We start from the raw sequence: 16,192 nt of genomic DNA on the forward strand, positions 1-16,192 counted from the left end.
CCACCTTCATTTTCTTCAACGGAAAATGCAACGACGCAAAACTTGGCACATCGCATTTGGTGGACCAAAGTGATAATTTCGCTCCTGTATAGTGGGGACGTTTTAAATAATAAACAGTAGGTCAACTTTATGATATCAAATATTACTACAAAGTTATATTCTTCTTGGTTTGGAAGAAAAAAAGAAATGGACGAGTCCGGAATCGAACCGAAGACCTCTCCCATGCTAAGGGAGCGCGCTACCAACTACGCCACACGCCCAGTTTTTCTTGTTTTTTTGTAACTTAAGGATTTCCCACATTCAAATAGGGGTAACGTGAAACTCTACCAATCTTCAAGAAGTATTACTGTTCTTCCTTAAATTGCAAGTTCATTATTCCATTACATATATTCTATAAGTGCTCTTTATTTAGTTTTATTTCCGTTGGATATCCTTTACGAGTTTTGAAGGAGTATTGTATAGGGAGAGAACACTAAGTATATTTTTTAATTGTTTCAACCCTCTTGTTGGTGGACTCCAATCTTGGTATTTTTCCCATATCTGAATAACTCTGGCAATAGCTTCAGTATTATCCTTATTAAACTTGGAATCATCTGAAAATATTTGTTTCCAACATGTGGTATCTAATGTAATGGAAAAGTCAACAGTATTGATACCCTCTTGTTCTGGCAGATTTCGAAGTTGAATGAATTTCGATAGAGCCTCGTGAAATTTCCACACTAGATCGTATTGGTTGACTGTGCTTAAAATACTGGAAGGAGATGAGGTATTGGGCAATACCTTTAATGCCTGGATAGTCAAGGGTTTCTTGGTTAGTGTTGTGTTTTGAATAAAGGTTCTATACATGGAATCATCGTCATAAATATCATCATATATTTGGATTAGATCAGGATACTTTAAGCTCTCGTAATGCGAATATTCCAAAAACTTATACACTGATGCTAAATTTTCAGGCAACTCATCGTTATAATTATCTGTCACGGTCACAGTCCCCCATTTATCATCCATTTCTTGTAACCAAGTTTTTAAATCATTTTGCTTTTGTTTCCTCATGGACGGTGAAATTGTATTTTCGTTAAATGACCTAGAAATAAAAAAAGGGCTAAGTAGCTTCAATACTGGAATAAATTCTTCCTTCCCTAAGTTCTGTGTCAATATTAGGTTATTCATTAATGTGACTTCAAAATTACGCTCCTTAGGGATCTTTATCTCTGCCTCAAAATTTGGTGACTTCATATGGATGTCTTGTATGCCTAAGTCATTAGGTCTTCTAGTGTCAATGGAGAGGTATTTCCCATTACACCAAATGTTTCTAATAATCTTAGGATGCTTGTAATCTATAGCCAATTTTTGCGTAATGGTCATAAAATTATCATATAATTTCCCAAATAATGTTAATCTAAGAGAATCCCAATTTAACAACAACCAGTTCAAATTTCCTTGAATTAATTTGGATTCAGCAGAACCTATTTCTTTATATGATTTAATTTTTGAAAGGACTTCCTGTTCATTCTTACTTAACCCCTGAAACAATTGCTTCTCTCTATTTTGTTGTATCTTTTTGTTATCTTCCTCCGTACTTGTTGTAAAATCAGTACTGTGATCCCAGAATCGATACCCGCCTAAACATGATTCAATGGCAAGTAACCCAATATTGGTATTCTTTTTAATTTTAAATTCAGTAGCTCTTTCCAAGATATTTCTGGCGAGTAATATCATTAAGGGAACACTATGATATACGCCAATAAAGAAAACATTGTCCACTTCATTGAAGTGATCATTCCAATGGCTTATTAGTTCTAAGCATTCATTTAAAACTGTCATAGTATCTGAACTATCTAAGGGACATTCAAAGGACAAAGATTTTATCTCTGATGGAGCTTCAAACTGTAACGATTGTGCCAATTTTTTACAAAGATATTGAGCTGTCCTTTGTTCCCCGATAGATGATCTTTCGTATTTTTCAGGCAACCATCCTACGATTGATATTATTAAGATTTTCCTTTCTTTTAATGGCGAAACAGTATCCTTCTTCAAATAGAGATGGTTTTCTCGGGAGAAATTATAATAATCCTTCACTGCAGTTGCAATTTTGGTCTTAAATGGCATATTGTGATAAATCTCCAAAGGAGAATCTGCAGGCAAGATAGTGGAGTTTTTAATGTAGACGTGATAGCCAGGATGGGTTTCCATAGGGTATTTATTTAAAGGTAAAGGGCACTTTCCCGACCCAGTCCCAAAAACACTGACCACACCATTTCGTTCCGTCCATGAGGCCAAATCCTTAACGTTCAAGCCTGTCAAATTTTCATACCAACACCATGTATGTGATCTTTGCTTTATGCATTTAATGGATTCTGTTTCCAAGTATGATATTTGTTGAACGTTTAATTGAGAGTACCTTGCGTTAGAGTTGATCATTAATCGTTCTCTATCTGTTGGACCAGTTCTATACTCTGATATTTTGTTCCAAACATTACTATACCATCTCTGTTGGTCCATTATCTCTTCAGGTGTCGTTTCATCTACATTGGCAGCGGATTGTTCCTCTTGTGACGTGGATGTAGCAGCAGTAGCACGGTATGGCAGCCATGTTCTCCAACCACCGGTCGGTTGTTCTTGATTATTTATAATGTTGGACTCTGCATTAGACGCCATAGTAACCTAACACCTTGTTTGGTCTTTGTTCCTCCTCTGAAGTTGTTTGCTATAGTTGACTGACAAGCCTTTAAGGGAACGATTTGACATTCCGAAGTAACTTAATGGCTTGAAACATAAAAGTGATTGAATGACAAAGGGACAAAGAAACACATTTGGTTATATTATTTATGGAGGACATCCTTATTGGACGACTCATTGAAAGAGATATTAGGGAATCACGGTTCCAAGAGCTGTTCGAGGATGTGACTACTGTTTCTATTGAGGGAAGCGAACCCACATCTGTCCAGGCAATTCAACAGCTGCAAAAGATGTTGAAAGAGAAAGAGGAGGAAATAAAGTCTCTGAAGGAAATTATAGCGGTAATGAATAAGAAAGACTACAAGTTGAATGATGAACTAGTGAGTTTAAACATTGAAAATAACGTCTTGCAGGACAAATTGAATGCTCTGACTCTGGAACACGATAAGTTGGTAAGTAGATGGTTAGCAAAGGTTCAAGAGGAGGTAGAAACAATGAATGCTAAGCTGGATGTTGTCTAAACTTAATTTTTCCACCCAGTGACAGATATAGACTTGGCTATACGCTTTGAGTCTTCGCATGTGACAGACGTTACAATTCCAAAGGGACAATGGAGGACTATCGATAAGCAAAGGAAAGCTGAGATGATCGTTTATTTACAGAGTTTTTTATTTAAAATATGAATGTGTATCGATTATTTAATTCTACAAAGTATTTCACCACCTAAATTTTTAGAGATTGCCTCATTTATATCCATGACAGTCCCCTGAGTACGAACCATCATCAATTCTCCTGGTTGCAAAGGTTTAATCAATCTGACAGATTGTCCAGAACAAACTTTCTTCATTTCTGGTACTTTCAAATTGATTCTCAACTTGGGTTTCGAAACCAGTTGACAAGATCTCAATACTGGTTTATTATCTCTGTATTTGAGGCCCACCCACAGTCTCCTCGTGGATATATTATCAGGAGTCACCTCTACTTCTTCTTGATCGGGGCCCTTCTTACTTCCTTTTTGTAGAGAGGAGATGAACCCTTGCTTGTACAATACATATGCAAATTGTAATTGTAGTTTCGTGTAAGGTACAGAGGTGAGAGTAGTTCTCACTTGAGAGCAGTTTTGTAAATGGGCACAGGTATTCGCCAACCTACTAAGGGACATTATTTGCTGTTCTTTCTTTGCCTCTGTTTGAGTTTGTCTTAATAGTGAAGTTTCTATAAGAATAAGAATTGTTATCGGGGTTTGAAATTTCAGTGGAGGCCCACTAACTATAAACATAAAGAGTCAGTCTCACAAAAGTTGAATAAGTAAGGATGCTACGCACAGGTATTAGCCAGTGTTTTACCTCTAAGGTGAGTGGTATGTTATTGTGTCGAGGTTCAGTTGCTAAACTGGCCACAATTCCCATGAAAGGTCGGTCGTACTCTTCCACTACAAAACAAGACATGAAGGAGCCAAAGCCAAAACGCAAAGTTCAACAGGAGTTCCCCAAGTTTAGAAATATAGTCTTGGTAGCCATAGTGGGTACGTATATATTTGTGAAGACAGTGCAGACCTTAGATAAAAATAAACCAAAGACAAATTATACGGAAGCAGAATACGAAAATGTTATGAGTGGCTTGAGACGTAAAGTTACCTTGTATCAACCAGGTGAAATTGATATTCAATGTGCATTGGTGAACACCGTAGCTGATGCCAAACGGTTGACCAATAAAGATGGTGGCGATGAAGCAACTTTTGTTGATGCTAAGGATGCCGTGGACTATTTTAGGAAGCTAAAAGATGATAGATATGAAGCGCTATTGACAGATTTGTACAATCAATATGGAGAGAAATCATATGTGGATAACTTACCAGCTGGCATGCAGTCTATGTTGTTGGGGCGATATATTAAAGAAGTTCTAAATTCACCGAAAAAGGTGATCGTTGTTAATTTTCCAAAAAATATTGAGGATGCCATTAAATTTGAAAGTGAGATATCAGTTTTATCTAAATTATGGGTTCCCAAAGTTCAGGAGGATACCGATCTTTGTAAATATTTTAAGGGAGTTAATAAGGTGATAATAATCTGACTGTTCCACCAACCCAAAATAGTCCAACAAGTTTGGATATGAGGAAGAATTTCTTTTTGTAAATAAAATAACGAACAAAATGAGTATGTATTGTACATTTATGCCAATATTAAATCCATTAACTTTTTATTTATTTTATTATGTTAACTTTGAAGCTTTGCTTGTCCTCAACTAAAATAAAATTGAAATTACTTATGAAGTTGAAATATTTTAATTTAAACTGAAACTGATGAAACCAAATGTTATGTAGAGGCATAGGCTAAGTTTATTATGAGCCAAAAAAATTGCAGACTTTGGATCAAGAGTAGAAAGAAAGTCTTACAATTTGATGGAAAAGTTTTAGTATATTTTAATTACATAATGCACAGAAAATGACACTATTGTTTCACTAGATTAAAGAATCTGATCAACAACCTTTAACACACTTAAACCTTTAAATGATATTGTAATCTACTTTTTTATTCTTTTCAAGGATAATAAGACCCTAAGTATCTATAGTCCAAATCTCTATAAAAATTCAAAGCCAATAATCTCATTATGAAAAATAAAAAATCGTTTCTACGCATTACAAGAACTTGAACTCTACTTTCCTTCATAAACTATATACTTATGTCCCATAAACTGACGGTTCTACCCCACCTGATAAAGTTTTCACCAAGGGCTCCTCCTTCTGGGATCATTGACAAAGCTAACATTTATGGATTTGACCTAGACCATACCATAATTAAACCAAAGACACCCAATACAAGGTTTGGTCGGACAGCTGAGGACTGGCAATTTATGCAATTTAATGGCAAGGATACCATCAAGACATTGGAACAGATCGTAGCTACAGATCCTGATTCTCAGCTGGTCTTTTTCTCCAACCAAGGTGGTGTAGTGTCGGTCCCACCTACTTCTAAAAGTTGCTTAAAATATACACATAAAATTGAGCTTGTATTGAAGGAAATCAGCAAATCTGATATAGGAAATCAAGTTTTGAATAGATTATGGATTTATGCATCCCCAAAGAAACCTGCCTCCCTATTCCCTAAATCTAAGAATGCTACTCCTAAGAATAATAAAGTTATGAAATTCCCCATAATAAACAAAAAAGTTGATAACAACAACGCTCTATTAACTCCTGAAATATTCGAAAAGATGAGAAAACCAGAAACTGGCATGTTTGACGAATTTTTAAAGGATTTCCAGGAAAATATGGACAAAAAGGTGCATGTAATTTGGAAATATTATTGTGGAGATGCTGCTGGGAGACCTAACGATTTCAGCGATTCTGATAAAGAATTTGCTAAAAAAATTGACGTCCCATTTAAATTACCAGAGGAGGTATTCTTATAATCTTTTTAGTACTCAACTCATATTCTGTTGAGAAATGAATTTGAAATGCATAATTAGAATATTTAGAAGAGAAATGTATATGCTAGTTAGTTAATATGCTCATAGAGAAACGATAAATACCTATTCCTGAATTGCCCCCATGATAAATGATTCATCCATGGTGGAGGTGCCAATTTTCCGGTTCCTTCTATAATAAGGAATGGCAATACATATTAATGTCATCACAATAGAAATTATCGAACATAAGGAATTCACATGAAAAGTATTAGTGTAACAATATACACCCTTCAGACATGAAGCTTCACCAGTCACTGTTTTACTTGTCATTTCGTTTCCTAATATGGAAATGAATATCTTGACGGTTATTAACCCACCAGTGGTCATCAATCCCCAAATTGTACTGAAGCCCTTGGAGCCAAACGAATCCGAGATAATTGATGGGAATGATCCAAATAGAATTCCGAACGCGTACCCAAACATGACACTTGCTGTGGAAACGATTGTAAAAATTCCCTTCAACGCCTTCATATCTTGCATATCATCAGGAATAGTTTTTTTTTCCAATAGATGAATTGATGCACATAACATGATAGATGCAGCCAACAAAATAGTCCAGATTCTCTGAGCTTTAAATTTCTTGACTAGTAGATCTGATATTAGACCTGCTGAGATACGGCCTGCAAAGGAGAACATGGATATCAAAGACACTTGTAAGGATTGTAAACCATCAGCATCAAAATTAAATTTATTCAAAGGAGGAGAATTCACTTGGGTATCTACAATGAACCCAACAGAAAAGATGTACATTTTACCTATCCCTTGCAACATGGCAAATATAATATAGTAAGTGATGAATTTGGGTTGTAGAATCGTTCTCAACAACGGTTTTTCGCTTGCTGATGTTTCCAACTTATGTTCTTCAAATGCAATTTTAGGTTCTACGGACAATGTTTCCTTTGGTGTTCCAGTGTAACTTGATCTTGGTCTCGGCGACATAATAGCCTCCTCCGAATGCCCTACCGTAGCATCTGTATTTGCAATCATGCCTGAATCGGTCAATTTATCGATATGTACAGGTGGCTGCAATCCGTTTTCAATATCAATAGGAGGTTCGTCTATGGTTTTATATTCATGCAATTCAAATACCTCCAATGTCATGGCACCAAGCAAAATCATACTTGAACAACACCACATCAAAAACTTGAATACAGTTTCAATATTGTCACCAAACAGCTTATTACAAACTAGAGCAAAAAACATTCCAGATAATCCATATAACGAGACAGGGAAGGCGCCTGCAACACCTTTATAATTGGGGAAGTTCACAGTACAACACTTTACCGATGCGTAATAACCCAGAACGGACCCAAACCCAATCAATCCAAGGGCCAATTCCACTAACAGCACATTACTTATCTCACTATGGTAGCATACACAGAGAATCAAATAGGCGGTAAATGTGCAAACGGCACCAGCGAAACAAGATAATCTGGGACTCTTATCAGCAATCATCCCTGCCGGCAATCCTAACAAAGAACTACCGATGTTCAATGCTAGAGCGAGGTTACTCGCCTGGGAGATTGGTATTTGACATTTAGCCATTAGTTGTGGTGCAAAGAATGAATAGAGATACGGAGTCCCTGCACCAAGAGCCACGACGTTCCCACCTAAAAAGCAGCTTATTAGTCTCCATTTCTGAGAGAACTGCATTCCTGGAGATGCTTACTGTCCCTCCCAAGAGTGTGAAAAGACCATATGCGAACTGGGTATCATCCATTTTGGCAACGTAATTGAAGTAAAGGAATATATAATAGATTATCCAGTTAGGGCTTGTGACGTTTTTTCTGAGAAACAACCGCATAAGTTCGGATTTTCTTCAAGTCAGCGAACCCTAATTACTTATATAACAATAGTTCACAATTAACATGAAGAACATTATGGTCTCAGGAGCTCAGAAGTCAATTAATGGACTATTGGTCGAGATATAACACACTACTGAAGAAGATATACTGTCAGGATGAAGATCCAGTGAAATTGAAGCATGAACTGGGCATATTGGTAACGCATGCAAAACTGTCTGATGATAGACACTTCATTCAGAACGTTCTGAAACTAGCTGCTGTCATTAAATCCCATAATAAAAAAGATAAATTTCTATGGCTTACTTCCAAGGTGGGCCAATCTTTCTATCCGCCGGTGAGTGTTGATGAAGCTGCTCCTATCCCATGGAATGACCTTGCGAAATGCAACCTAAGGGTCTCACCACACTTGCGGGAGAAATTTCCTATAAATGAGCCATTGCAAGAAACAGAGGATGCCTTTCTGGGAATTGAACAATGCCCGGATATTACTGATTGTTCGCTAGTTGCAACATTTATAAATATGCATAGAAGACAAATGGATTTAAATATTATTAGACAAATTCAACCAAATGTATATCACATGAACTTCCACTTCAACGGTGCATCAAATAGATTAGTTACCGTTGATGCATCATTAATACCGACGCATGCTAACGATACATTCCAGTTGACGATGAAAAGCCCAAATAAAGTCCTTAAAGTTGTGGAACTTGGTTATTTATTCCTCACTGCTGGCTCATATACTACAACTGGCTCAAATGTAGTATTAGATACTTTTAGACTAACTGGATATTTACCGGAAATACATTTTGTGAAAGATTTGTCGTTCAAGAAACTATTTCAATATTTTGAGGACAATATCTCCATGCTCGCATTGGGTACTGGTGGAGACGATTCCGAGCTACAACCCCCTTTCCTAAAGAATCATGATTATTCTATCGTTGGGGCTGATCATGATGCAAAGGTTTTGCATTTACAAGACCCATTGGACTCTACTTTGCATATCCAAATCAATGAAAGTCAGTTCCTCAGTATTTTCCATCAGTTATACATAAATTGGAACCCAAACGCTCTTTTTGGAATTGAAAAGAAACTTCATTTCTTTTATAACAAGGAAGCTTGCAACAAATTTGATTCATGTTTCAGTAGACCGTTCTTTACCATCCAGAATAAATCCACTAAAACCGAAGAAGTTTGGATCTTACTGGAAGCTCATTTAAATGATCCAAACACAGAAGCAGCATTTTCTTCTTCTTCTTCTTCTTCCTGGATATCGTATCTTGAAGAGGTACCGCAAGATCTTACTGAATTATTCTTATTTAATATTCATAGTACCAAACCTGAAGGAGCTGTCGACATTGGATTGCAACTATCGAAGCTTCAGATATCCCCCAATTCAAAGAAGTCATATCTCTGTCATTCTTCATTGACAAACTCATTCACAATACACTATTATTCGAATTCCTCATTTATTACCATGAACAGAGAACTAGAAAAAAAAATCTTTACAAGTTTACAATTTGACATACCAAACCCCTCTGATAGAAAGGCCAGACCATTGGGATCACATGATTACTATAAGAACCCCACATTTGAAATTGAACTAACTTCACCGCTTAATGAAACTGTTTTTACCAATTTAAAATTAATTGCTGCAGATTCAAGAGATATAATAAATACACAATTATTTATTGACCATGATATGTCTTTCAAAAAACCTATTCTGTATGATATTAATTATGAACAAGGACAATACACGAAGTTAAACGTCCCCTTAATGACAAATCAAAAATATACTGTTGTAACTTCAAGTTATAATGCAGTCATATCCAACAACTTTAATCTAGTCGTTGGCACTTCAAACTCCAACGAAAATGTAAATATCAGGATGCAACGGATATACAAAGAATATGGTGGGTTGCCTTATCAGGAAACAATCCATAAAAGTTGGAACGAAGACAGCAATAGAGTAAAGATCCATTTAGATATTGTGCCGAATAACCTTTGCTTTATTCGAATAGTTCCAATAATTCAATCGCCTTTACTACGTGTCCGTTGTAACGTATTTGATGAAGAAACCGGTGAAATCCTACATAAACAAGAAACATTTGAACCAGTTTCCCTGGGAGGCATAGCTATAGATAATCTGCAAATTACTACATCCACCTTGGTTGTTCTCATTATTGAGAAGGACGATACTGCAGTTAATGGTAAGATAGTTGAAGTTCCTTTCCAGTTATTGATTGGAAGCCAGAAGAAAATCATTTATAGACAGACAGACCATATTAGATAAATAAATGCTTTTAACTATCCTTCTCCTTATTAAAGTAAAATATTTATACACATTTTCAAGTAGCTAAATATTCCGAAAGCTTCTTTTTCACAAATCATTCCAACCGAATAACCAATTATTAACAGAATGTAGTATACTTCCATTTTTATTCTTATTTTGCTTATCCATATTTTCCTTTTGGCGCATTGTTGATTCCAAATGTTGATAGAGTCCATTGTTATTAGTCGTGGTATTATGGACGAACAATGACTTCCCATCTTTAATATGTAAACGACGTGGATTATTTGAAAATGATAACGTGTTACCATTCGTTGTAGACGATTCCTTGTCAGTAGTCGAAAGTGCTGAAGGTTTTCCTTCATCGTTTTCTGAAGAGGTTAGCAGGCTTGCTTCCTTAGGAAGTCTACTATTTGCGATGGTACTACTTCCATCGTCAATATTTATATTGTGTGTACTTGGCGAATTATCCAATAAGATCGGCGTGTGCGGGGTTGGTGGGGAAATGTTGCTTTCACCAATGTTATCATTCTTTTCAATTTTGCAGGACGCTAGCTGCTCTATTGCTGCTTTAGTGTATGGTACACAACCTATTAATGAACCTGCGAATATATTACCGTTCTCCTGAAGGGCACGTAAGGCACCAGAGGGTGAATCGTATGTGATTTTCACCCACCCATCACCAGTAAAGATGGGATATTTCTTTTCTGTCTTTGGATCTGAATGGTTTCTCAATGCAGATACATTTATACCTGAAGCAGTTCTTAATACGTTAAAATCCTCTAATATGTTACCAAAATGAGAGAAATGTGTAAGTAATAAATTTGAGATAGATTCAGGATACCCAAATACCACCACTGCAGTTTCATTGGATTGTGGTACCGGATTTTTTGATTGATCTTGTTCGGTTACTTGATTAACATTATTATTTAAAACTTGTGATCCGAAAATATTATTGAATTTTTCATCTTTATCAAATGCATTGACAGAAAGCTTAGAATTATCTGCTGTTGCAGGAGTCGTCCTAGAAAATACAGAGCCATTATTATTACTATTATTGTTATTCTGAATTCTACTGTCATTTATGTTATTTAGATTGTTAGTCGCAAACAAGCCATCCTTTTGTGATGGTAAAATTGGTAGAGAACCAAATTCATCTTCTCTTTGCCAATCATGAATAGATACCATTGGAGGTGCCTCATTTGAATCTGTAAATATACCATTATTAGGATCTGTACCTTTCATGTTCTGTAGTGGATCAAACAAATCAGAAGGTTTCTTGGATCCAAATGACAGACTATTAAATCCAGATTGATTAGTTTTACTTATTGTACCGTCTGAATTTTGATTTCTATCAGGAGAGGAAGCTCTACCTCTCACAGTTCTTTTCACTATACCTTGCGGTAATACTCTTTTCTTGGGGTTGTTATACCAGGAAACATTTTTTCCATCTTGGGATAGCATTTGCTGATTCAAATTAGAAGTGTATGCAGAATACTGTTGTTGTTGTTGTGGTTGATACTGCTGTTGTTGTGGTTGTTGCTGTGGTTGTTGTTGTTGTTGTTGTTGTTGTTGTTGTTGTTGCTGCGCTTGTTGTAGTGCAGAGCCAGGCTGTTGCACTTGCTGATGCTGGTCTAATGGTGGTTGAGGCGATAATATAGAAACATTATTGAATCTATTGTTACTATTCACTGATCCGAACATGGTGTTTACCTTAAGGGACAGGTGGAGGATATGTAGGCTGAACTGGTGATCGATAAGGAAAGCGACTAAACTTCTGATTTTTTCAAGCAAAGGAACAATTGACCTCTCGCGACAATGTATTTAAAAGAGTCAGGTGTATTAATAAAAATACGATTGTGTTTGTCCACGCTTTGTCGAGATCATCCATCTGTGGACCAGCTTTCTGTTTAACCAATGTCCAATTGTTAGACCAAAAATTTTCTTGAAAATACGCGTCACAAATGATCAAAGCGTCGCAAATTATCTACCACATACAAAAGTAATAAAAAAAGTATAAAAAAGGGTTTGCAGTTTTTCACATGGTAATAACAACTTTTCCTTTTGCCTTATTGGATTTTAGTCTATCTAAAGCTTCTTGAAATTGATCAAATTTATAGACTGAATCAATTTTAGGATGATACTTATCTTGAGTGACCATTCTTGCGCCCAATTCTACAAATTCAGGCCCAGGCATTTGTTCAACGGAAATGAAGCCATAATTAAATCTTCTCCACGGATTAAATAACCTTAGTGGAAGCTTCAATGGTATCATTTCCAAAGGTTTGGGATCCTTATAATCAAATTTATGGTCCCCGGCAGTAGTCAAATAATAACTATTCTCCGATCTTGGTTTCAATAGCTCATCAATCACTGGAAAGAATTCTTGAGTGCCAACACAATCCAATATCAAGTCAAATTTGCCAATATTTTGGTCTTTCATCAATGTCTTCACATGCTCTGCAAGAGAGCCCTCCTGGTTATATGCGACCAAATGGTCAAACCCAAACCCCTTGTTATATGCAATAGAGCTCGAATTACAAGTACCCACTACCATTCCAATATTCAATTGATGTTTTGCAAGTTGAATAAATGCGTTACCCACTGCAGTCGATGCACCATGGACCAAAACTCTGGATTCTGGAGTCCAAACTTGACCCCAATGGAATAAAGCATTGTAAGCAGTTCCAAACACAAGGGGCCACGCAGCTGGTTCCACGAACTCATTTTGATTAATTGCATGCTGTGTGGGGTGCATATATGTCATCATACGTTGCTTATTGGGGTCTAGTACTAGATAGTTCGAGAATGTTCCTTGTTCCCCATAAATGTGGTGGAACATACCGTTTACTTTATCGCCAATTTGCCATTTAGGATCTACTTTCGCCCCACGACGAACAATGACACCTGAATAATCCTTACCGTATGCTTTAGGGCTGGAACTGGCTAGGTAGTAGTACGTTAAGCCATGGGTAAAAACGTCGACCGGGTTAATACTTGCTGCTTTTACTTCTATGACGATTTCTGTATCCTGGTAATACTTATCTAAATCAATTTCGCATTCTGTAATTTCTGCAGGAGTTCTATTGTTGACGAAGGTGACTGTTCTCTTGGTGACCATTGATTCGGTTGACATTGCTCTGTTTTCTTTGTGAATTTTCCAAGAAGAAGTCAAGATTGATCCCTTATACAATGAAAAATTTCTTCAGGATTGGAAGATTTGATGGTCCGAATAGGAAGCGACAACTTCATCAGATCGAGTCCTACCAAGTGTATAACTGTTAGGGTTGAGACTAAACAAGGGGTTAGGTTTGTTTAAAATAAACTTCAACGCCTTCATGAACCACCTAATAGTAACTTTATTCACTCTTGCAAAACTTTGACATAACTACATATCCCGGTTCAGAAATAGCATTATAAAATGTGCCGGCGAACTCTCCGAAAATTGTGGGGTGTTAAAACTTTTTATCAAATTGACCATGTATATAATTGAGAACCAACCCTCCATTGAATGTTCGTTTCTGTTCTGAATCCACAAAACCATACTTTTGAAACAATAATGGTTGCTACCCAAAATACTACTGTCTTTGTCTCTGGTGCCTCTGGGTTTATTGCCCAACATATTATTAAATTGCTACTCGAACAAGACTACAAGGTGATCGGTTCTGTGAGATCTCAAGAAAAAGCAAAACATGTTCTTTCCAATTTTAACCATAATCCCAATTTGAATTTGGAGATAGTAAAGGATCTAGCCGACTTGACAGCCTTTGACGAAGTGTTTCAGAAGCACGGTAAAGAAATCAAGATTGTCTTGCACCCAGCTTCACCAGTTACTTTTGAAGTCAATGACTTAGAAAAGGATGTCTTGATCCCAGCGGTTAATGGTGTCAAATCAATCCTCAATGCAATTTTGAAATATGCACCACAAACCGTGGAACGTGTGGTGTACACATCGTCTGCAATGGCACAATTTAACCCCGCTGGGAAGTTTTCAAAGGATACTCTAATCGATGAAAATAGTTGGAATGATGCCACATGGGAAAATTGTCAAATTGATGCCGTAAATGCTTATTCAGGATCTAAGGCATTTGCTGAGAGAGCTGCTTGGGATTTCATGAAGGAACATGGTAATGAGGTAAAATTTAAATTGACTACTGTGCTACCCACTTATGTATTGGGACCACAAATGAAGATTGATGTATCCAAGGGGAAATTGAATAGCTCTTCTGAATTGATTAATGCTGTTGTGCATGCGACTAGTGATGCAGAGTTACCATCCTTCAATCCAATGATGGGTGTATTTGTAGACGTGAGAGATGTTGCCAAGGCGGAATTGCTAGCGTTCCAAAAGGATGGATGTATTGACAAGAGGTTATCATTAGCCGCTGGTGTCTACACGTTACAGGATGTTTTGGATCTTGTCCATAAGGATTTTCCCGAATTGAATGGGAAAGTGCCCGCTGGTAATCCAGGTGTCAGAGGAGTGACTGCCGATGAATTATTTAGCTTTAATAATGATGAAACCAAAAAGGTTTTGGGGTTTAAGTTTATTGATTTTCAAAAATCTGCACATGATTCTATTGCTCAAATCTTGGATGCTGAAAGACGTAGTTAATGATTCGATATATTACTCAACAAATATGTGCTATTTTTCAAATATTTTGTACAACTGACATGCTGTGATAATAAAATAGTGTTTTTTTTTAAAAGTTAGTTATAAAAGTTATAAAAAATTTTCTCATTCGATTAGTTGATGGTGACTACCACTTTACCCTTAGCCTTGTTAGACTTCAATCTATCAATGGCTTCTTGGAATTGGTCAAATTTGTAGATAGAGTCAATTGGAGGAACGTACGTCCCCTTTTCAATCATTCTGGAACCTAACTCCATGAAATCACTACGTGGTTCAGTGAGGAAAAAAGCAAAATTAAACTTTCTCCAAGGGTTATAAGTTCTCAATGGGATCTTATATTGGAAAACACTTGAAAAAGTAGGCTTACCATACTTCATCTTTTCATCACCTGCAAGGGTAATGTAATAAGAATTTTCAGATCTTGGTTTTAAAAATCTATCCATGATTGGGTAAAATTCACTTGTCCCCACTGAATCAAAAATTAAATCAAATTTCCCAATATGATTCTCCTTCATTAATTTTTCTACATTATCTGTAATAGATCCCTCTTGATTATAAGGTACCAAATAATCGAACCCTAGCTTTTTGTTACGTTCCACGGAAGCAGAATTACAAATACCTACAACGGTACCCACATGCAATTGATTCTTGGCAATTTGAATAAACGCATTAGACACAGCTGTGGATGCACCGTTGACCAAAATTCTGGAATCTTCATTAAAGGTTTGACCGCATCTGAACAACGTGTTGTAGGCACTACCAAAAACTAAGGGCCAGGCAGCAGCGTGAACAAATTCGTTCTGGTCAGAATCTTCAGTGGGTGGAATGTGAGCAATAGATGCTTGCTTCTTGGGATTCAAAATCAAATAGTTAGCTAGGGTACCTTGTTCACCGTATAGATGTTGAAATAATCCATTGACTTTGTCACCCACTTGCCATTTAGGTTCCACTTTAGCACCGCGACGAACCATGACACCAGCATAATCTCTAGAATAACCCTTTGGTTGAGAGGAACAAAAACGGGGATAGGCAAGATCATGCATAGTAAAATCCACTGGATTCAATGCGGCGGCTTCAACACTGATGACAATTTCATTGTCTTTGAAACAGGTGTTTAGATCTAGTTCAGTTTCAGTAATTGTGGCAGGAGTAGCATTGTTCACGAACGTGACTGCTCTTTTAGTGACTATATTTTCTTCTTTGGACATGGTTATTGGTTAGTTGATTAAATCTTCTGATGGAAGGGAATTTTGCAAAAGTAGTTCTCCTACAAATATAAATAAATAAATTATCAAGGGTGTTAAAATAAAAGATGAG

At 36.6% G+C, this 16,192-nt stretch overlaps 10 protein-coding genes and 1 non-coding gene across 11 annotated transcripts; 4 read left to right on the plus strand and 7 right to left on the minus strand.

Moving 5' to 3' along the window:
• Positions 1-187: 187 nt before the first annotated feature.
• NCAS0Dtrna2A lies at positions 188-260 on the minus strand. The gene has a single exon. It is a non-coding gene; the product is annotated as a tRNA-Ala (tRNA).
• A 154-nt stretch (positions 261-414) lies between these two features.
• On the minus strand, positions 415-2,658 carry CVM1 (Cvm1p; the record flags this gene model as incomplete). Its single annotated transcript, XM_003675994.1, has 1 exon — positions 415-2,658. One exon carries the CDS (start codon positions 2,656-2,658, stop codon positions 415-417), a length of 2,244 nt encoding a protein of 747 aa, XP_003676042.1.
• A 170-nt stretch (positions 2,659-2,828) lies between these two features.
• ATG16 (Atg16p) lies at positions 2,829-3,200 on the plus strand (the record flags this gene model as incomplete). Its single annotated transcript, XM_003675995.1, has 1 exon — positions 2,829-3,200. One exon carries the CDS (start codon positions 2,829-2,831, stop codon positions 3,198-3,200), a length of 372 nt encoding a protein of 123 aa, XP_003676043.1.
• Positions 3,201-3,373: 173 nt separating this feature from the next.
• MRPS8 (mitochondrial 37S ribosomal protein uS8m) lies at positions 3,374-3,958 on the minus strand (the record flags this gene model as incomplete). Its single annotated transcript, XM_003675996.1, has 1 exon — positions 3,374-3,958. The coding sequence occupies one exon, from the start codon at positions 3,956-3,958 to the stop codon at positions 3,374-3,376; it is 585 nt and encodes a 194-aa protein (XP_003676044.1).
• Positions 3,959-3,993: 35 nt separating this feature from the next.
• On the plus strand, positions 3,994-4,752 carry AIM36 (Aim36p; the record flags this gene model as incomplete). The annotated part of the gene is made up of 1 exon (XM_003675997.1): positions 3,994-4,752. One exon carries the CDS (start codon positions 3,994-3,996, stop codon positions 4,750-4,752), a length of 759 nt encoding a protein of 252 aa, XP_003676045.1.
• Positions 4,753-5,361: 609 nt separating this feature from the next.
• On the plus strand, positions 5,362-6,090 carry TPP1 (polynucleotide 3'-phosphatase; the record flags this gene model as incomplete). Its single annotated transcript, XM_003675998.1, has 1 exon — positions 5,362-6,090. One exon carries the CDS (start codon positions 5,362-5,364, stop codon positions 6,088-6,090), a length of 729 nt encoding a protein of 242 aa, XP_003676046.1.
• Positions 6,091-6,210: 120 nt separating this feature from the next.
• NCAS0D01020 (uncharacterized protein) lies at positions 6,211-7,800 on the minus strand (the record flags this gene model as incomplete). The annotated part of the gene is made up of 1 exon (XM_003675999.1): positions 6,211-7,800. The coding sequence occupies one exon, from the start codon at positions 7,798-7,800 to the stop codon at positions 6,211-6,213; it is 1,590 nt and encodes a 529-aa protein (XP_003676047.1).
• A 255-nt stretch (positions 7,801-8,055) lies between these two features.
• RIM13 (Rim13p) lies at positions 8,056-10,245 on the plus strand (the record flags this gene model as incomplete). Its single annotated transcript, XM_003676000.1, has 1 exon — positions 8,056-10,245. The coding sequence occupies one exon, from the start codon at positions 8,056-8,058 to the stop codon at positions 10,243-10,245; it is 2,190 nt and encodes a 729-aa protein (XP_003676048.1).
• An 87-nt stretch (positions 10,246-10,332) lies between these two features.
• Positions 10,333-11,946, minus strand: NUP53 (FG-nucleoporin NUP53; the record flags this gene model as incomplete). The annotated part of the gene is made up of 1 exon (XM_003676001.1): positions 10,333-11,946. One exon carries the CDS (start codon positions 11,944-11,946, stop codon positions 10,333-10,335), a length of 1,614 nt encoding a protein of 537 aa, XP_003676049.1.
• Positions 11,947-12,280: 334 nt separating this feature from the next.
• Positions 12,281-13,378, minus strand: NCAS0D01050 (uncharacterized protein; the record flags this gene model as incomplete). Its single annotated transcript, XM_003676002.1, has 1 exon — positions 12,281-13,378. One exon carries the CDS (start codon positions 13,376-13,378, stop codon positions 12,281-12,283), a length of 1,098 nt encoding a protein of 365 aa, XP_003676050.1.
• A 1,610-nt stretch (positions 13,379-14,988) lies between these two features.
• Positions 14,989-16,083, minus strand: NCAS0D01070 (uncharacterized protein; the record flags this gene model as incomplete). Its single annotated transcript, XM_003676003.1, has 1 exon — positions 14,989-16,083. One exon carries the CDS (start codon positions 16,081-16,083, stop codon positions 14,989-14,991), a length of 1,095 nt encoding a protein of 364 aa, XP_003676051.1.
• Between the last annotated feature and the right edge of the window lie 109 nt (positions 16,084-16,192).

The sequence above is a fragment of the Naumovozyma castellii genome, chromosome 4 (genome assembly GCF_000237345.1).
Source record: "Naumovozyma castellii chromosome 4, complete genome".
Classification (NCBI taxonomy): Eukaryota; Fungi; Ascomycota; class Saccharomycetes; order Saccharomycetales; family Saccharomycetaceae; genus Naumovozyma; species Naumovozyma castellii.